Below are 18215 nucleotides of genomic sequence, written 5' to 3'. Positions count from 1 at the left end.
AAGGCAAATTATATTACATAGTTGAAACACATAACACATAACAAATCAAAGTGAAGAATTTACAGTTGAAGGAAAATAGGACAACGCAATGCTAGGGGGTAAAGCAATAATATTTATTTATCTGCCAGTAGTCCAAAATAGGGAAGTTTTTAACACCGAAGAAGAAAGAGAGAGAGAGAGAATTAAAATTTTCCAGCTAACGTACCCTCGCAAAATCTGTTTCCAAATTCTGCGACCTCATTCGGAAGGGGGATCTGCAGCGTCAGTGCCCAGTACGGGTAACATTGACAAACGGTAGCATTGACGGTTAACATTGACCGAAGCTTCCGCGACTGCGAAAGTTTTACCTTTCGGTGCGGTTTTGTAAAGTTTATTTCTCTGACAGTTTCAGGGGCAAGCGCAAACGTTTGCACATGGAACATAACAAACGTTGTACGTCGAACGTGCGATGGGAGTTAGCTTAGTACATGTGTGAGAGGTTTCGCGCGCCAACTGAAACTCTCATAGAACTTAAGTTCCGCTCTACTCTCTCTTTGTTTTTTCAGCAGCTGTTCTAGTACTTACTACGAACAATTAAAAGCTGCTATAAATACGGGCGGCAACGCCACGAGCGGGGGACTCAAGTGAAAAGTGCAGAAAGTTTATCCCCCGGTGGGGGCTAGATTCAGATTCAAAATGTAGGAGTTGAGAGTGTGATTCAAAATGTAGAAAGATAGAGATTCAGGTAAAATTGTAGAAAGAGTTGTTCGTTCGTTCGTTCGTTACGGACAGTTTTAGTAATAAACTTGTAATTGTAAATTGTAATTGGGATTAATGTTCGTTCCGTTAATAAAATTAAGCTCCATACCGTTTAAGCTACATACCCATCTTTTGCCCTTTTTCCATCTACGTACCGTTTAAGCTACATATGGTGACAGCGGTGGGATATGGTGACAGCAGAAAAGAAGGAAAAACACTTCAGGGACGCCAGGGATTTCTGACTGGTGGTAGCGAGCAAAGTTGAAGCTAAAGTTAAAGTTTAGGCAAAGTTAAAGTTTATGGGACATAGCATAGAGTAGGAGAATAGTGAGTGAAGAAAGAAAGTGAAGTGATTTGAAGAACCCATGAAAAATAAACACAAAATAACTGACACACGCAAGAAATAGCACTCAAGGGCCGGCACCGGTCTACATACCAAAATTACAAATGCATTCATTCTCAAGAAGAAATTAATGCACAACTGAAAAAAACGTTAAATGATGGTATTATCGAACACACAGTATCGTCATACAATTCATCCGTTTTATTAGTTCCAAAGTGATCAAACAGTAATGCAAAAAAATGAAGACTGGAGTTCGATTTCAGACAATCAAATAAGAAAGTATTAACAGATAAATTCCCCTTGCCACGCATCGACGTGATATTAGACCAATTAGGAAGGGCCAAATACTTCAACACCCTTGATCTCAGCTAAGATACCATTAGATGAGAATTTTAGAAAGTACACAACATTCTCTTCGTCATTCGGTCATTTCCAATTTAAAAGACTTCCCTTCGGGTTGAACGGAGTGGTTGGGCCGGCTACTGCTGAGGATCGCGCGCTTATTTCCACCTGTCTAGGGTGGGAATGCCGCGTAAATGTGGGTCTCCAGATTGATACTAACGGTCTATGATCAGTATATACTATGAACCGCTGATTGAAAATATAATGTTTGAAATAATCTACTGCCCATACGATGGCAAGTAGCTCCTTCTTAATGACATGGTATCGGGTCTCTGCACCTATGAGTGCGCGACTCGCAAAAGCAATTGGTCGATTTGTCGACTTTTCCTCAGATGGGACGGCTCCAAATAGCATGTTTACTAGCGTCCGTGGTGAGCACGCAAGTGTCTTCGTAATTTGGCCTAACTAAAAGAGGCTCTAAAATAAGTGCGTTTTTGAGTTCTTCGAACTGAAAACACGAACTTCGTGTTGGCAGTCTTCACTCCACATTTTTAAGTAAATCGTTTAAAAGTTTGTGAATTTCTGCACATGAAAGGGTTGGCCGCTCTCATGGGTATTTATCGTTTGTTGACAAACAAAGTTCCCACTTGAGGGCCTAAAATGTATGTACGAGAGCGAGGCTCGACGGACGGCGTGAGGTCTGCCGTTGGGCAGAATAGGACGGAATTACCTCAAGAACGAGGAGTTCCGTAGTGAAAAGCAGATGGGGTTAGTAAGTAAGAAACCAAACTTGTAAATTAAGTTTGAATAAAATTAACGCTCCGGTTTTATCCACCGACCCGTCTGGTCGGAAGGTAAGGTAACTTTGCTGCGTTTTTTATTCTCGGCAGAGGCGGGCACCTAAGGCGCATCGCACCAAATTACAAATGCATTTATTCTCAAAAAAGAAGAAATTATTGCACAACTGCAAAAAAAACTAAATGATGGTATTATCGAGCCCGTTTTATTAGTTCCAAAGAAATCAAACAGTAATGCAACAAATAGAAGACTGGTGATCGATTTCAGGCAATTAAATAAGAAAGTATTGGTAGATAAATTCCCTTTACCACGCATCGACGTGATATTAGACCAATTAGGAAGGGCCAAATACTTCAGCTCCCTTGTTTTAAGCTCAGGATTTCACCAGATACCATTAGATGAGAATTCATTTCCAATTCAAAAGATTTTCCTTCGGGTTGAACATTAGCCCCAGTAATGTTCAGAGAAAGATGACACCCACAATCTATCGGATCTCTAGATACAAACCATAGATGCTTAAATGAATATTCAAGATCATTTAGCAACACACATAAAACTGGCAACTGGGATGTGTGGGCAAAATTCTATGCCTTCGTCTTTAACACAACCATACACACACAGAACACGGCTTCACTCCATACGCGTTAACTTTTGAAAGATTAGTATATCTGTCTAGAATCGAAGAAACTGTTGGCAATATACTTTGCAGCTAAATTTTTCAGACTTTCGGGAGACAATTCACAATATACACAGACCACGAACCTTTGACTAAAGAACTCAAACCGACTGACACAACAGGACGTAAACAAACGTGAAGGTCCATGATCTCAACAGAAGCGCGATAATAATCATACCATTAGGAGATGCTAGAATATGCAGCAGCTACCTGCGAATAGCTCACCCAATATCAAAGTCATTGTTGAATCAGCGAAAGGTAACATTAAAGTAAACCAAATTTTGAGTTCGCTCATTCAGAGTAAATTGTAGAAACTTTACACTATAATTAAACAGTTTAGACCTAATTACAGAAGTCGAAAATGGTAGACCTAAAGTATCTTCAGAGATCACGTCGGAAAAATTTCCTATGCGTGTATTGATGATGTTATAGTATTCGGTAAATAAACCCATAATTATCTTGCAATCCGCCAGAAATACATCGAAAACCATTTCCGCAGGTTTCCAGTTCATCAACGACGGTATATTTGAAAACCAAGAATGTTAAAGCATACAATGGGTACTGAAGGAAATCATTCCTTCACCGTTTTCCAAAGAATTTCCATTAGCATCTAATCAGGCTCCATTTGTGACTAATATGTCTGTTAATCAATTCCGGCCATCCGAACCCCTTTTGCTGCCCTTTACTAAGATTAATTCAATTCCCGGCAATCCTCCCTACAGATTGCAGATTTCGAAATTAAAAAACAAAACGTCCATCGCAGATGATAGAGAAGAAATTAAAACGATTGAAAAGGTCAAAATACCCATCCAAAACGTGCCCAAGCGTAATTCCAAAGCTAACAGCAAGCAATTATTATCAAACGACTCTCTCAACAGAACACAAATTTTCCGTCGTAATAAACACGCTAATCTTTAAGTGCGCCACTTTCGGGGGTAAAGTGCTAACGAAGCCCTTTTTCAACTCGTTTTTTTCACATTTTCTACAGTAATTAAAATCAATCATTCCTCGACGTTACAATTACAAAGCAAGCGCGCGTTCAGTTAAATTACCTCTCTCAACTCTCCCTAATGATGGCGCAAGCATCGAATAGCAAGCCCGCTATTCGAAGCTCTTTCGACGTTTTACTGTAGCTGCTACCGCTCTGTTGCCGCTGCATGGCGGATGCTGATGATGTACTGGAAGGTCCCGTCGTCGTGCTCGTGGAATTTTGCACTGCACTCAGGCAGCGGAATGCCTTTTCCACCAGCTTCGCGAGCCGCTCGATGGAAACCTGTCCGGATGAGTCCACGGCACTGTTGCCCTCGGCGAAACGCAGCTGGGGACCGTGGCTCTCGGCAGAGATCTGTGCCAAAGAAATACAGAAAGATGAAATTAAATAGTGAGAAATGTCAGCGCAGTGCAGCGGAAATTGTTTCGCAGGGGACGCACGGTTAGAAGGGAATGGAAAGCTGAATTAGACGGCTAACTGAGTTTGCATACATCATGGGTAGAAATTCAGTACAACCAAAGTCTGCCATTGAAGCCGACAGAGAACAGTAAGAGACAGTAAAATAGTGAAACGAGAAGAGAAAGTTTCTTACCCGGCCCTGCAAAACCAGATCGTGACCTCGTGGCACTACTTGTTAACATAATATACTTTGCCAACACTTACGAGGGTATCCAGATAGTCGGTCAGCAGCGGTCCGACGGCGGCTACCTGTCCCCAGAGGCGAGGGTTGGCCTTGGTGTAGATGGTTAACCGTCGGCCGGCAATCGCGAGCAGCAGGGTTCCGAACGCCTGGTCGGGAACGATGTTCTCCAGCAGTTCCTCCGCGTAGACATCCCAGCCGTGGGAGTACAGTTCGATTATCTGTGGATAAAGAAAAATTTCAATTGAATCAAAATTTGCATGCCAATCGGTACTGATTTTATATAAACTACTAGCAAGACTTTAACTATGCATTTCGATGCTTATTTTATGTATTTCGAAGCCAAATTATTTGTACACATTTCGACATCTCCATCAAAGAATTTTTAATGGAGACGCACTGTTATCTACCCATTGAAACTGAACCCTAGTAGACTAGGAAGAGCTACCTTTCATCACCGTGAAGACATCGTGTCCGAGCAAAGTTTGACAAAGTTTGAAAAATAGTGAATATATTCTGCTGTTGAAATCAATTTGAAATCATGTTTTATTATTGAACGAAAATGTAAATTAAGACAAGGCACCGCCCGAGGCAATTCGGAATACGAAATAAGTGGGAACGGGGAGCTCATAACTCGCTTGAATCTCATTTTCTCCAATTGAACCTTTCTACACTCAAAATAATCTACACGTCCTTCCTACGTGAAACATCACGTAAACTTCTCTACAGGGAGTTAGGTGATTTTCAGTTGATTGTAATTGGAAAAAATAATAAAATCTATCTGATTTTCACGTAAACTCATTAGTATGCGTATGAACCGCCTTCAATTCACAGGAAAAGTTGGATGGGAAATATTCACATAACTTTTCCTATATTTTCGACATGAAAATTATTTTGGGTGTAAAAATTAAAAATCCAACTCCAACGCATACATTAAAACTATAGGTTATTTGCAATTGGTATTCCACATATCAAAATTGAGCTTTAAATTTGAGCGTCCTTTTCAATTTGCGTTGTAAGTTGGACGCACCTTTCTATAAATGATTTTTTGGTCGGGGAAAAGTACATGTTTTTCTGACAGTAGATAAACATAATTAGGCCATTACAAATATTTAAAAAAGTTTTTGTCCCTCCGGTGTTGGGCCACTGAAGGGGGGGGGGAAGAAAATTTTATAATCGAGCAAAAAAAAATGGATTTTAGGCATTTTTACTGAAAGTTTAAACGTGAAAACCTAATCTATTCCTGCTTTTAATAAATACGTTGTTATTTTTCATCTACGCACTAAAAGATAAAAGCGAAAGAAATTTGTTTTGGCTGAGTTTCGGAAATTCCACTGTTTGAACTTCTATTTCTATTTCGTGCTAGAAGCGTTAACTCAACTTGTACACTCATTTTTCAAGGTTTTCAGGCTGTAGAGCCCACAGACAATTGATTTTATAAAAAAAACTTAACTCATATCCTACAAATTATTTTTTGCCCCCCGATTTTTCAAGCCAATTTCCAAGAGGGAGAGGGGGTGACAAAAACTTTGAAAATGATTTGCAATGACCTTAGTGTATAAAATTAACAAGTTACATACGAAAAGTAATTGTATAATTTTACAAACGGCCTAATATAGCAATGATAATAAATAGACAGGTTAGGAGGAGAGACGTGTTTGATTATATTAGTAAGGAAAACTGATACAACAAACTATATGCTCATGGCAACTACACCACCTGATTTAAAAATTTCAATGCAATCTTCAGCAACAAATGGAACGTTGTGACGTAGTTCCCGAGCGCTTCAATTGCTTTTACTGTATGATACGGGCGGGTACCAATACGCTTGTACGATCTGCCTAACCTGTGCTTTATTATCATTGATTATACAGGCCCTTATATAGGTCAAAATAAAGGCAGTACTTCAGAGCAGCCGGGGCAAGTGGGACCTATTAAAAATAAAGCGATTCAATTGAGCACACAACTTCCTATCTTAATACATTTCTTAGACGTACTACCGAACTTTTTCAGTTCAATTACATAATATTTATATCGGGAAAACATCTTTCTTTTTCTGCCGGAGCGCTACCGAAAGCATGCTCTCAAGGTCACGGAGCAAATCGTTCCAGTCCATATAATTGCCTAACGCATATCCTCTTTGGGACACGGAGCGAATAGTCTCGTGTCTCCAGTGTGCGAAGAAAATATTAGCTCTACTTGCCGTTGTACTCCTTCTGCGCAAGATGAGTGGTCGTAAGAGAAAACAATATGGATGAACAGAAAACGAAAGCACTTGATCGTTGTGAGTAGCAGATTGCTCCTCCTCTGTATGCATAACATGAGCAAAATGAAGCCTGGTTATGTCGTAGCTATTTCTTATGAGAGTTTCACTAGTAACTCTATCGGTTTGTGCATGGTAGAACAAACAAATCATAATCGTATTTTCAAGCTATTAAAGAATGGTTAACCCATTTCCTCCCAGCGTTGCGAAAACGCAACGCACTTTCATTCGATTCTAGAGAAGGCCCGGTTTAAGATATCAACTTGGACCCTGAGAAACAAAGAAAGTTTGGAAAAAAATCTAATCGACCTGTTTTTGCTCAAAGGTCAGATGTTACATATAACATAATTGCAGCTGTGACAAAACAATAGGTTTTGATATTTTTCAGACAGTTAAGGAAAAATGCTCATAAAACTCGATTTTACCTCTATGAACGCTTGACCTATTAATCAGTGTTAGTAAGAATCGGTAGCTTGCCAAAAAAAAACTTTGTTTCATAATTTTGATTATTTTTGTAATTTTAAAATAGGGTTTAAGTTTTGCGTTGCGAAAACGCAACGCTAAGAAGAAACGATATTCAAAATTTGAAACGGGAACGTTTGTTTTCGTTCGTTCGCTGCGGTGTTCCATTTGATGACGTTGCTTTATAGTAAACAAATGAATGTAAATCTTATTTTTCGCTTGTTCAAAATATGCCGGAAACATTATAAAAGTTAATATTCGCAACTTCAAACACTGATAGCAGATGGAGCAGCCGTTATGATAAGAGCGTAATAAAATCGTTAAAGAAACTTTGCCTCCTGGTGAATGACCCTTTGGGTTAAAACCACTCTAAATAACAAAAAAAAACTTTGCCTCCGGAATATATGGAGGAATCGAGTGCCAGCAACGACAGTTTCATGGACCCAAATTTAATGTTACGACCTTTCCGGAACATGTTGGTGGGAATTTAATCATCTGCGATGACATGCATTTAACATTCAAACTGCATACTATGCGTCTAGTGCAAAAATGGTCTCCAACCCAAATGTTCCGATGTCATAAAACATAAACTGTAATAATCTTAGTCGTTCATTTAATCTTTATTAATACTCAAAATCCCCAAAAAAATCCTAAGTTTGATTTAACGGTAAAAAAGGATGAAGTACCGTCAAACGGGGTAACTTGCAACAACGGGGTAACATGCAACAACGCTATATCGATCCAATTTATTGTACTTTTTGATCTGTTACTTCAATTTTTTATCTATATCAGTCGCTGAATCTTGTTGTTAACAGATTTAAGAAGCCTTGGATACTAGTATGTTGATTTTTTGCTGTTTAGGTGGTTTGTAAAAAATCGCACAATATGATGTCAAATTCATCGTCAATTTTTCGTCTGTAAAACGTTTGTGTCGCCCACAAGCATTTCAAATAAAAGAAGCTTAACATACATTTTTTATAGTAAAATGAACGATAAGTAAACAAAATAATTGATTTATGATGATTAGTTTTGTTTATCCTGCTTGTTACCACATTATTCGTAAAACAAGCACTTAAACGGAGTAACTTGCAACAGCTGGATGATATAAAAAGCTGTGTTCCGTTAACTTCACGAGGCAAATAATCATTTAATTTTGCATCAAGCAATACTAAAGCACAACTGAAGAGTGTAAGATACTTTCGGTAAATCGGAAATATGCCAGTATGCCTGCTCTCAGGAAATGGCCATAGAAGAGGCTAAAAATAAAATATCCTCACTGAGAGAAATCGACCAGCAATATGACAGTGTCTAATTACGATCACTCGTAACGTAATGAACATTCATTACGTAACCAAGATATCGATGATTTAATTCCCCCACTCCATTTCATGACGCGATTTTGCATAGTGGATATACGACGTGTAATGAGGTGTTACACAACTCCCGCTCCCATAAGTGCGTTACGTAATATGTGAATGGTCCTTAAAGAAGGCAGTTCTATCGGATCCGGACAAGGAATATCAACTGCATGAATAATATAAAAAGTTTAATTCGTAATTTTCTGTTACGGGGTTCATAAATTATTTTCACCAACGTGACATAGGACGTTTATGCGTATATTCATAGCAAAAGCATTGAAAATCGCAAGTCGGATTATCATTTGCATATTCAAGTCAAAAGAAACTCATACAAATCATTAAATTCGTTCAATTTCCAAAAAATATTGCTTGTTGCAAGTTACCCCGTTTAAGGGGTTACTAGTAACAAATTAGTTAAAAAATTCTACAACAGCCAATATTCATCGCTTATTTTTTCTCAATATGTGAAATTGTTCTATCCTAGACCTAATAACTTTGTATTAATTAAATGTCCTCAAATGTACTACAGATAAGTTTTTACTTGCACTATTAGTTGAGAACTGTTGCAAGTTACCCCGTTTGACGGTATTTATATGCATAATAATGAAGGTATGCAAAAACGGTATACCCTTAATGTCCAGCGTTGCGTTTTCGCAACGTAGCGTTGCGGGACACAGGGTCAAAATTAAAAATACATCTCAGTGGATTTTTCTTAGTTGACTTAAAAGAGAATTTTCCTGAAAGTTTCAACTTTCTATCCCTGCTGGGAAAAGTGTGGGGCTTAATGGGTTAATTATAAATTACGTCTCGCAAGAATTGGGCACAGCTACAAATTGAACTACATTGCGTTACGAAACTGCATTACTGCGTAATTGTTCACGAATTGTGTTTTATAATAATTGTTAATTGATTTGCAATTCAATACAGAAAAAAAATTCAAAGAATTTGCTTGGCGAGAGCACTATTTCAGTATTCCCTTATGTCTGTTTTTTTGTATAGTTTCTAGCAGAAATGTTTTAAAAAAACTAGTGAAATAGCGGTGTCAGCAAACAATTCAAATTTTGTTGTTATAACCTCGTTTTACTATGTGATGCCCTGTAGTAAATTCAATTAGAACTTAATATGCATGTTGTTGTTGAAAATCACCAGGACTTGTCTGGAAAGCCAGCCACTCCGGTCGTATTCCAGATCAAAATTATTTCAGATACTAGTTGGAAATGTACTACTACGTGAGTTCAATAAATATATTTCCATGGATCAGCATGGCCCTGGTAGATCAACGACGGCAAATTTACTGCTGTTCACATCGCACTATATTAGAAAAATTTTTCATGCCACGATCAGTTTGTCGATGTTTTGTGACATGGAAGTTGGAAAATTTGAACGCGCTGGTTATTTTTGCTAGATAGTTGAAAAATATAATTTAATAAAAAAATCCCTAATTTCATGAAGAAGTTGATAGCTACCAAATTATTAACAAAATGCGGCAAAAAGCCTTTTATATGTCCAAACTCAGCGGCACTTCGATGAACACCTGAATGGCGCCCAGGTGGCGGCGGGGAAAGCGATTCCGACGATGCAACAAACGGAGAAGAGGTGCCAGCCCCAACGATAGACGAAGTTAAGGAAGCCGTCATGTAGCTGAAGAACAACAAGTCAGCTGGGAAAAATGGCATCGGAGCGGAGCTTATCAAAATGGGACCAGAAAAGCTGGCCGTACACCGGCTAATTGTTAGAATTTGGGATACGGAAAAGCTACCGGAGGAGTGGAAAGATGGGGCTATCTTCCCGATCTATAAAAAGGCCGACAAGTTGGACTGCGAGAACTATCGAGCGATTATCGTTCTTAATGCCGCCTATAAAGTGCTGATCCAAATCATTTTCCGTCGACTACCACCAATTGCGAACAGATTTGTGGGAACTTACCAAGCCGGCTTCGTCGAAGGTCAGTCTATAACGGATCAAATATTTACACTGCGGCAGATCCTCCAAAAGGGCCGTGAATACCGAGTTCCCACGCATCATTTGTTCGTTGACTTCCATCGACCGGAAAGAGCTATGGAAAATCATGGACGAGAACAGCTAGAGTTAGCGGGGCATGTTTTACTCAGTTTCAGATTCAATCTGGAAGGAGTTCCCCAAGGCAGTGTCTTCGGACCGTTGCTATTCGTTGCTATTAAATTTTACAGCGCGATCACAAAGCTAACAAACTTCTGGGAACTTCAAATGGACATTGGCGCGATTATGGAATGGTGCAGTTGATGGAATATGGAATATGGATTATGAAGTTAACATCAAATTATGAAATTAACATCACCAAATGAAGCATAATTTCATTCACGCGGATTTGTGAAGCCAACGAGCTGTTTCACTGCGACCCAACAAGGAAAAAAACTTAGAACGTAGCGCGTGGTGAAGGATTTGGGGATTCTCATCGACAGCTAGCTGAAGTTTATGGAACACATCTCTGTGGATACAGCTAAGATATATGCAATGCTAGGTTTTCAGACAAAAAATGCCAATTTTTTGTTGATGTTTACAGCTCTAGGACCTTTACTTTTATATCGCGCTGTTCACGTCAACAGGATCGAACGTTATTTAAATAGCTGCTACAGTTAATCTCCTGGAACTCTTTTAAAATAAGGCGTCTTGCGGTGAGCACGATATCTTCGTACTGAATCATCGAAAAACCAAAAAGGAATCGGTGATAAAATATGTTATCTATAGATTGATTGAAGGATTTAGCAATATAATCATTTTTGACGAAATGGTGGCTTGTTAAATATAAAAAAAATCGATTTTTGGCATATTCGCCCTTAAATTGTTCATAAAACAAGAAATAATAATCGGTGAGGTAAAGCCTTAGAATAATCTGTAGAACATATCCTTAGAACACTTGTGCCAAAATTTGAAGTGATTCGGTTGAGCCGTTTTCGAGGAATCTTGGTCACATACTTTGAAGACACGGTTTCGAGAAACACGCGTTCAAAGTTTCGCATTCCTTTTTCAATCGCTCTGACACTTCGCTACAAATATGCTTACTTCGTTAATATTTGCCGGATTGGCATAAAATTTTCTGTATACATACTTAAATATGAAATAAACAGAAAATCGATTTTTCGAAAATTCTAACTGTATATAACCCATTAAGATGGGTAAGAAGGATCCGTCAAGGTCATGCTTCAAGATACCCGAATGGCAACCACCTGTGTCGGACCGGGTAGATAGACGCCGTACCGTTGAAGCCGGATTCGCATAATCAAAAATGATGAGATTAATGCACGTTACTGCCAAAGACAGTAAAACTCGGTGTAGGCAATGTCTGGGGGTAATTTTGCTGATGGGATTAGTTCGATGCATACCGCCAAAGTGGTCTAGCCGTTGTTATTAAAATAATGATATTCCGGTAATGGACTGGCCACCTCAATCTTCGGATTTCAACCAAATCGAAAACTTGTGAAATTGAAGTCCAGCATAATTTTGCGAGCAATATTCGAAGTTGCCTTTGTTTTATCCAAGAGAAGAAACAAATTATTTTAATTAAGAAATTTCTGTACATTTTTCTCATAATTGACTTATTTTTACGGTGAAAAAAAAAAACGGCGTTAAAAATGTTAATTAAGCACAAACTGTCTGCTTGGCGTTGTAGATCAACACAGTGGGAATGCGTAATAATTATCCTAAGGATTTTTACATATTTAAAAAGACCAACAGTCAAATAGCAGGAGATCATAGAGTTTACAAAACAGAGAAAAGAACAGTGATCCAAGGTTGCTTCCCTGCGGTACCCCAGAGACGTTGTAGAATACAACGTAGCATATTGTGACAAACGGTATCAGATACGTGCCTATTAGGTCCGTGACATTGCATAAATTTAAAGCATAAAGGGCATTTCAATTCTACGTTAAACATTTTCGACTTCGCTTCTAATTTAAATCGATTTCAATCGAATTCAAATCGATACATAAAATGACTTATCTTTGCTGACACCGAAAAATCAAGCATCACTCATCACCAAGCATCGATCATTTTTAATCATATTTTTTATTCTAATAGATACGGATTTTGCTTAATAAAACAAAACAAATCCCACTAACCTGATGTTTCCGCAGTTCCGTCGTACTGATCTCCCACACCTCGGCCAGCTGTTCGAGGCGCTCCACCCAGCCGATGTGATCGGTGTAGAACACATTTTGTAGATCCTCCCGGATTAGATCCATCGTGGCGCTAATAGTTTTACACAGGAACTCGAACCGCACCCGTTTCAGCAGTAGGTCGGCTTTCGGAAAACTGTACGACAGCTGTCGGTTGATTTCGGCAAAGAATGACTGATTGGCAGTACCGTCGAAGAATTGCTGTATCGGTTTCTGATATTTTATGTTGAATGAGGTCAGAATTAGGAGGACCGTAGTCAGTTCGTGGTGCAGCTTGAGGAGGGCCATATTGGCAGGAGACTGCTGAGCTGCAAGCGAGGTCAACGGAATGGGGCCCTCTTGCAGGAGCTCCTCGAAGCGCAGCTCGAGTTTATCATGGTCGATGGAATGCGAAAAATGATCGAAAAACTTCAGACAGCTTTCGAGAAATTGCGGCACAAGGGCGTCGGAAATTCCGATGTCCTGCAGGCAGAGTTTCTCCTTCGGCAGTCGACCGACCTTGTTGACTAGTTTTTTCGTTGCTTCTAGTGGGATCTTTAGATGGGCGTTCCAAATCATACAGCAAAGGCCGTGTTTCATGGAATACTGAAGGCGTGGAATCGCGTTGAGGCATGCGAGGCCCGCGTGCAAGCTGGCCATGTTGGACATGTTTTTGCTCCAATCACAGATGTATTCCCAGGCAAGGTGACACAGCAATGTGCCACTGTCCAGACTAAAGGGAAAGTGTCTTCGAAGAATACTGAGATTATACAGGATGGGGTCCAGTTCGGCATCACTGCTGCCGCCGTATTCGCTGGTTTGTAAAAGGTTTTGCTTTAAAAGTTGTAGGCGTTTTCGTTCCTTTCTCTCAGTAGCTGCAGGTTCTTGCACTCCTGCCTGTTCATTTTCCACTGCTTCCTCCGGAACTTCAATTACCAGTTTTTCCGGATCAATTCCACTAGCACCAACCCATTTTGCGACCATTTCGGCAACAATTCCCTGACCTCCTTTTAGTATCCCTTTCAAACTTACGCTCGGTTTCTGATAGTTCAGGCAAGTATATTTAGCTTGCGAACATTTCAGGCACTCGGCTAGGACGGTACCAAGAACGGCTATGTCGTCCAGCTTTCCGATCAGTAGCGTCCACTGGCAGGCCTCTTGTGACACCTCCTCGAACTGGTAGTCTTCTTCGTCACTACTTTCTTCATACTTCAACGCTTCGTTACGACACATTATGGCGGCCAGCAGTCCTCGGAGGGCGCAAGGTGATTCCAACAGATACTCTCTAGCATTTTGCCACCACAAACAGATCGTGTTGTTATCGAATCTGACTTTATCCTTTGCAAGCAAGCAAATTCTTCGTAGAATTTTGCTGTATTTATTCAAGTCCTCGACGAGTTCGGCAATATCTCGATAGACGAACGGAAGTCGTAACCAATATGCCAGAAACAGTTTGAACAAATCTTCGTGCATAATTCCGGTAGCGCCAGCTGCTGTAGCAAATCCGCCAAGCCGAGGCGAATCGTTTGCACGATGGTAAAGGTCTTCATAGATAATTTTGCCTAATGAGTTACACAGATTGGCCGAATCTTCTTTGAGCAGAATCAAACCTTCGGTGGAAACGTTGAAATAGGACAGATATTCTTTGAACACACTACTCTTAACCGCCGAATCCTCGAAAGTAACCCGAGGCGTGGGAGCTTCTTCTAGCGAACCATTCATTGTGAGCAATTCGATCAGTTTTCCAATCGACGCCAGTTCCATTTCGGAGAGTTTGACGTTTTCGTCTACTGTTTCCAGCGTTGAACTTTTACGCCGGCATGCTTCATCGCCGGGGGGTTTCTCGCCCTCGGAGGGTTCGATATTTTCTACATTTTCTTCCGAGTCCTTTATCAATTGACTAACTTCTTCGGATTGTTCTACTATCTCAGATGACTGACTGAATACACTTATATCGACTTCACCAGTTAAAAATAAGTGAAACAACGTTAACTTTTTGTAATTATCACATACAGTTTTCAGATGCTCTACCCTATGTCGTTCGTCTTCTTCCTTTGGTTCCTCCTTGCAATCACCGAAAATTTCCATTGCACTTCGAAACAATCGAGCAGTAATCTTCCGATGCTTTGCCAGCATTTCCACACATTGAAGCTTAATCTCCACAGTCTCAAGACTTTTACACATTTCAATTTCCTCCTGCTCTTCCGCTTCGCTTCCATCGCCCGTTTTGATGCAAATTTTCAGCCGCTTCAGTAAATGCAAATCTTTAGCAGTCTTGGACTTAGAATCACTCAACGCACAGTGGAACGGAATGCTAATCTCCTTCAGCGAGCAATCACTGGGATCGAAAAATGTACAACCCAACCCGGTGTAGCGCACTTTGCTGTTCCCCGTGCTGACTCCCATAAAGCTGTGGGTGTTGTAAATTAGCTGGCCGTTCTTGCACGCGCCGAAGGCGGCCACTTTCGGTCCGCTCTGCAGCGACCACACTTCCAGCATCGACCGGCGGGGAGCGTAAATTACCAAAAACATAGCCTTCCGGCGGTCAACCCTTGCCGGTCCAGTGTCGGGCGTTTTGCCGACCTTTTCAGTCACCTGCACGAAACCACACTGGGCGTCACGGTAGCCCTTCCAAACGCGCAGCGCAATCCCCCGGGAGCAATCGACCAGAATCACCCGACCGAGGTGGTCCGCCACCGCAGCCAGGGCGAAGTTCGGTGCCAACCATACCGAGTACGCGCTCCGTTGCTGGTCGCACAGACCGAAACGGCACACTAGCGCTTCCGATACGGGAAGCTGCGGCTCGGCCGGTGCTTGCGGTGAGGATGATGGACCCCCGAACCACGAGCTGGAAGGAAGAGAGAAAAAAAAGAACCGGAGGTTTAATAAACGACATAAAACGAATTATGTCAAATTATGTACAATAATAATTCAATTAAATTTAATTTCGAAACATGAAAAGTTCAATCAGTAATCTAGTTTCGAGAATGAGTTCAACCCACCTAGTATTCAAAGTTTAAGTTAAAGTTGTTTGAATTCAGTGCTCTTCTTACATTTCACGCAACTGTTAGTCTATGAACCGTGTGAACCTTTTCTGCGAAGCTGTCGACTTGTATTATTATTTTATTTTATTTTATTGACTCTTATTTGAGCTAGTATCATGTTCGCTTACCCACGCATACTTATGTTACATTTGCGAGAAAAAAAACCGTTGAAAAAGGTCATCATAACACAACAATAAGGGCGCTAATAACCGAATCCTACCTTGGTTGCTCATCTCGGGATTTCCTAGAACGTAAATCTATTTCCCTTCGGTTAAGGGTATTATTTTTTTCATTTTTTCTGTTGTCAACCGGTACAGCCATTGTGTAGTGCCTGACAGAACGACAGACGCAGAATTCCTTCCGGGAATGGACAATCAAATTTCCTTCCCGAAAAGCTCCTACACATGTTGGTGGCTTTATCTCTCGGTATCAGTTCGAAAGCATATATCAAGATGATCTGACAAAACCAAGCCGATGTATGCTCGGTGCTGTCGACCGATATTTCAATGGGCATCCTTTATTCTGTTTTATTGTACAGGGAACATCAGGGAACATGATTGTTATAACGTGATGCATGCACTCTTGAGTTTGTGATACATCTCATGAACAGTATCTGTTTTGGCTTCCATTTCAATAGATTTCCCTCCGTTGCTCAATTTTTGTATTTCGACAGAGCTGATAGCCATAAAGTCAAACAAAAAAAGTAGTTTTAAAACTAAAAATTGACCAAATGAACGGAAATAGTGACCAAAAGTGGATCAATTTTGCAATTTAAAAGGCACTTATGGTGAACGAACCAATGCCTTAAAAAATAGAATGATAACAACTGAATACTACATTAGGCCTGCCGATTTTTTGACGTAGGACTACGTCTTTGTTTACTATACTGGGACTGGGTAGCACTTTGTAAAAACGAGAAATAGAAGTGTAACGTTTGAATGAAATATTTCAAACGCTAATAGCTACTATACTACTGAACGAAACATAACAGTTAATATGTCGTTGGATAGATAAAATGTCCAGCAATTTTATAGTAACATACTAATAATAATTTTTTATACGCTAAATAGTGAAAATGTGTGTAAAGATTCAAGGTCGAATTTTTCCATACATTTCCCTTGTTATCGCCTAGCTTCACAGGCACGGACGACAATTAGATACACCAAAGGATTTGGATCCAAATGATAACCTTGAGACCACTTTGTAAGCCACACCCCTTTTCCAATCCAATCGGCAACATCGATGGCTATTGACGGCAACACCGGTCCCAAAGACAAGCAAAATCAGAGGGCAATGGCCAACGTGAATCCCACACGATGCACTTAACATTACATTTTGCATTATCCCCATCGCAGACATGCGAAATTGTTCGATAGCTTGCTCAATCAGTGTCGGACAATCATTTAAGCAGCAGCAGCCGATATGGTTTCCCCCACCACCTACACTAGCTTACAAGCAGCAGCGGCAGTGCCAGTGACTATAAAATGGTACTCTTGGTTCGCCGTCTGCACATTCATCGCACAATCGCACTGACGGACGGTCAGCATTTACCATCGACAGCTATTGGTGGCGAAAGCAACGGCGTTTGGCGGCAAACACCAGCGATCGGAGCCAACAACGATAGCAATCGGGAGGTAACGATAGCATTTTTGGCGGCTATTGGAGGCAAATCCAAGGACCTTTGCGGCATCTAATGTCATTTTCGACGACAATTCGAGGCACCCAATAGCATTTTGGCGGTTATTTTCGCAAACCAACAGCAAATGGAAGCAAATCGACTGACGGGCAGCAGCAAATTCAGCAGTAGGCCGTTGTGGTCTTAAACAGTTCTTATAAGAACTAGAGTAATTGAAGAATCAAAAGAATTTTCTTCACTTTTCTAAATGGTTAACGTTTCAACGTTCCATGGAAAATGCTTGCTCATTCAGCGTCGGATAATCATTCGAGCAGCAGCAGCAATTGATCTGGTTTCCCCCACCACCTCACTAGCTTACAAGCAGCAGCGGCAGTGCCAGTGACTATAAAATGGTACTCTTGGTTCGCCGTCTGCTCATTCATCGCACAATCGCACTGACGGACGGTCAGCATTTACCATCGACAGCTATTGGTGGCGAAACCAACGGCATTTAGCGGCAAGACCGGTTATTGGTGGCAACACCGATTGTTGACTGCACTGAAGAGGTTGATGTTACTTGTAACCAATGGCCCTTTTAAGGGCCGCAAACTAATTAAATGAAGCATAATCAGAATTTATCTCAAATGTGCAAAATGGTTTTGATTATTATTTGTAACCAACGGCCAGAAACTATTTGAAGGAAGTTGGTTCAAATATCAAACTACGCATAACATATTTATTACAATGATCTGTGGGCTGGCCATTCATTGCTATTTCAACCTTTGTGAAATACAGTAGTGATTTGTTAAAGA

General features: G+C 40.4%; 1 protein-coding gene across 2 annotated transcripts in view; it reads right to left on the bottom strand.

Moving 5' to 3' along the window:
• Positions 1-2411: 2411 nt before the first annotated feature.
• The window catches only part of LOC128739243 (rab3 GTPase-activating protein non-catalytic subunit), a 31264-nt gene continuing 15460 nt past the window's right edge, over positions 2412-18215 (bottom strand). Inside the window, exons 3-5 of one of the 2 annotated variants that reach the window (XM_053834708.1) lie at positions 12709-15592; positions 4552-4749; positions 2412-4242 (exon numbers count right to left, since the gene is read on the bottom strand). In XM_053834708.1, coding sequence (XP_053690683.1) covers positions 3955-4242; positions 4552-4749; positions 12709-15592 — 3370 coding nt within the window. In that variant the 3' untranslated portion in view covers positions 2412-3954. Of the gene's footprint in view, positions 4243-4480; positions 4750-12708; positions 15593-18215 lie in introns of both variants that reach the window. The other variant, XM_053834709.1, reaches the window with a different exon arrangement.

The sequence above is a fragment of the Sabethes cyaneus genome, chromosome 3 (genome assembly GCF_943734655.1).
Source record: "Sabethes cyaneus chromosome 3, idSabCyanKW18_F2, whole genome shotgun sequence".
Taxonomy (NCBI): domain Eukaryota; kingdom Metazoa; phylum Arthropoda; class Insecta; order Diptera; family Culicidae; genus Sabethes; species Sabethes cyaneus.
The sequence above is the reverse complement of the archived record's forward strand: the minus strand, read 5'-3'. Positions and strand labels throughout refer to the sequence as shown.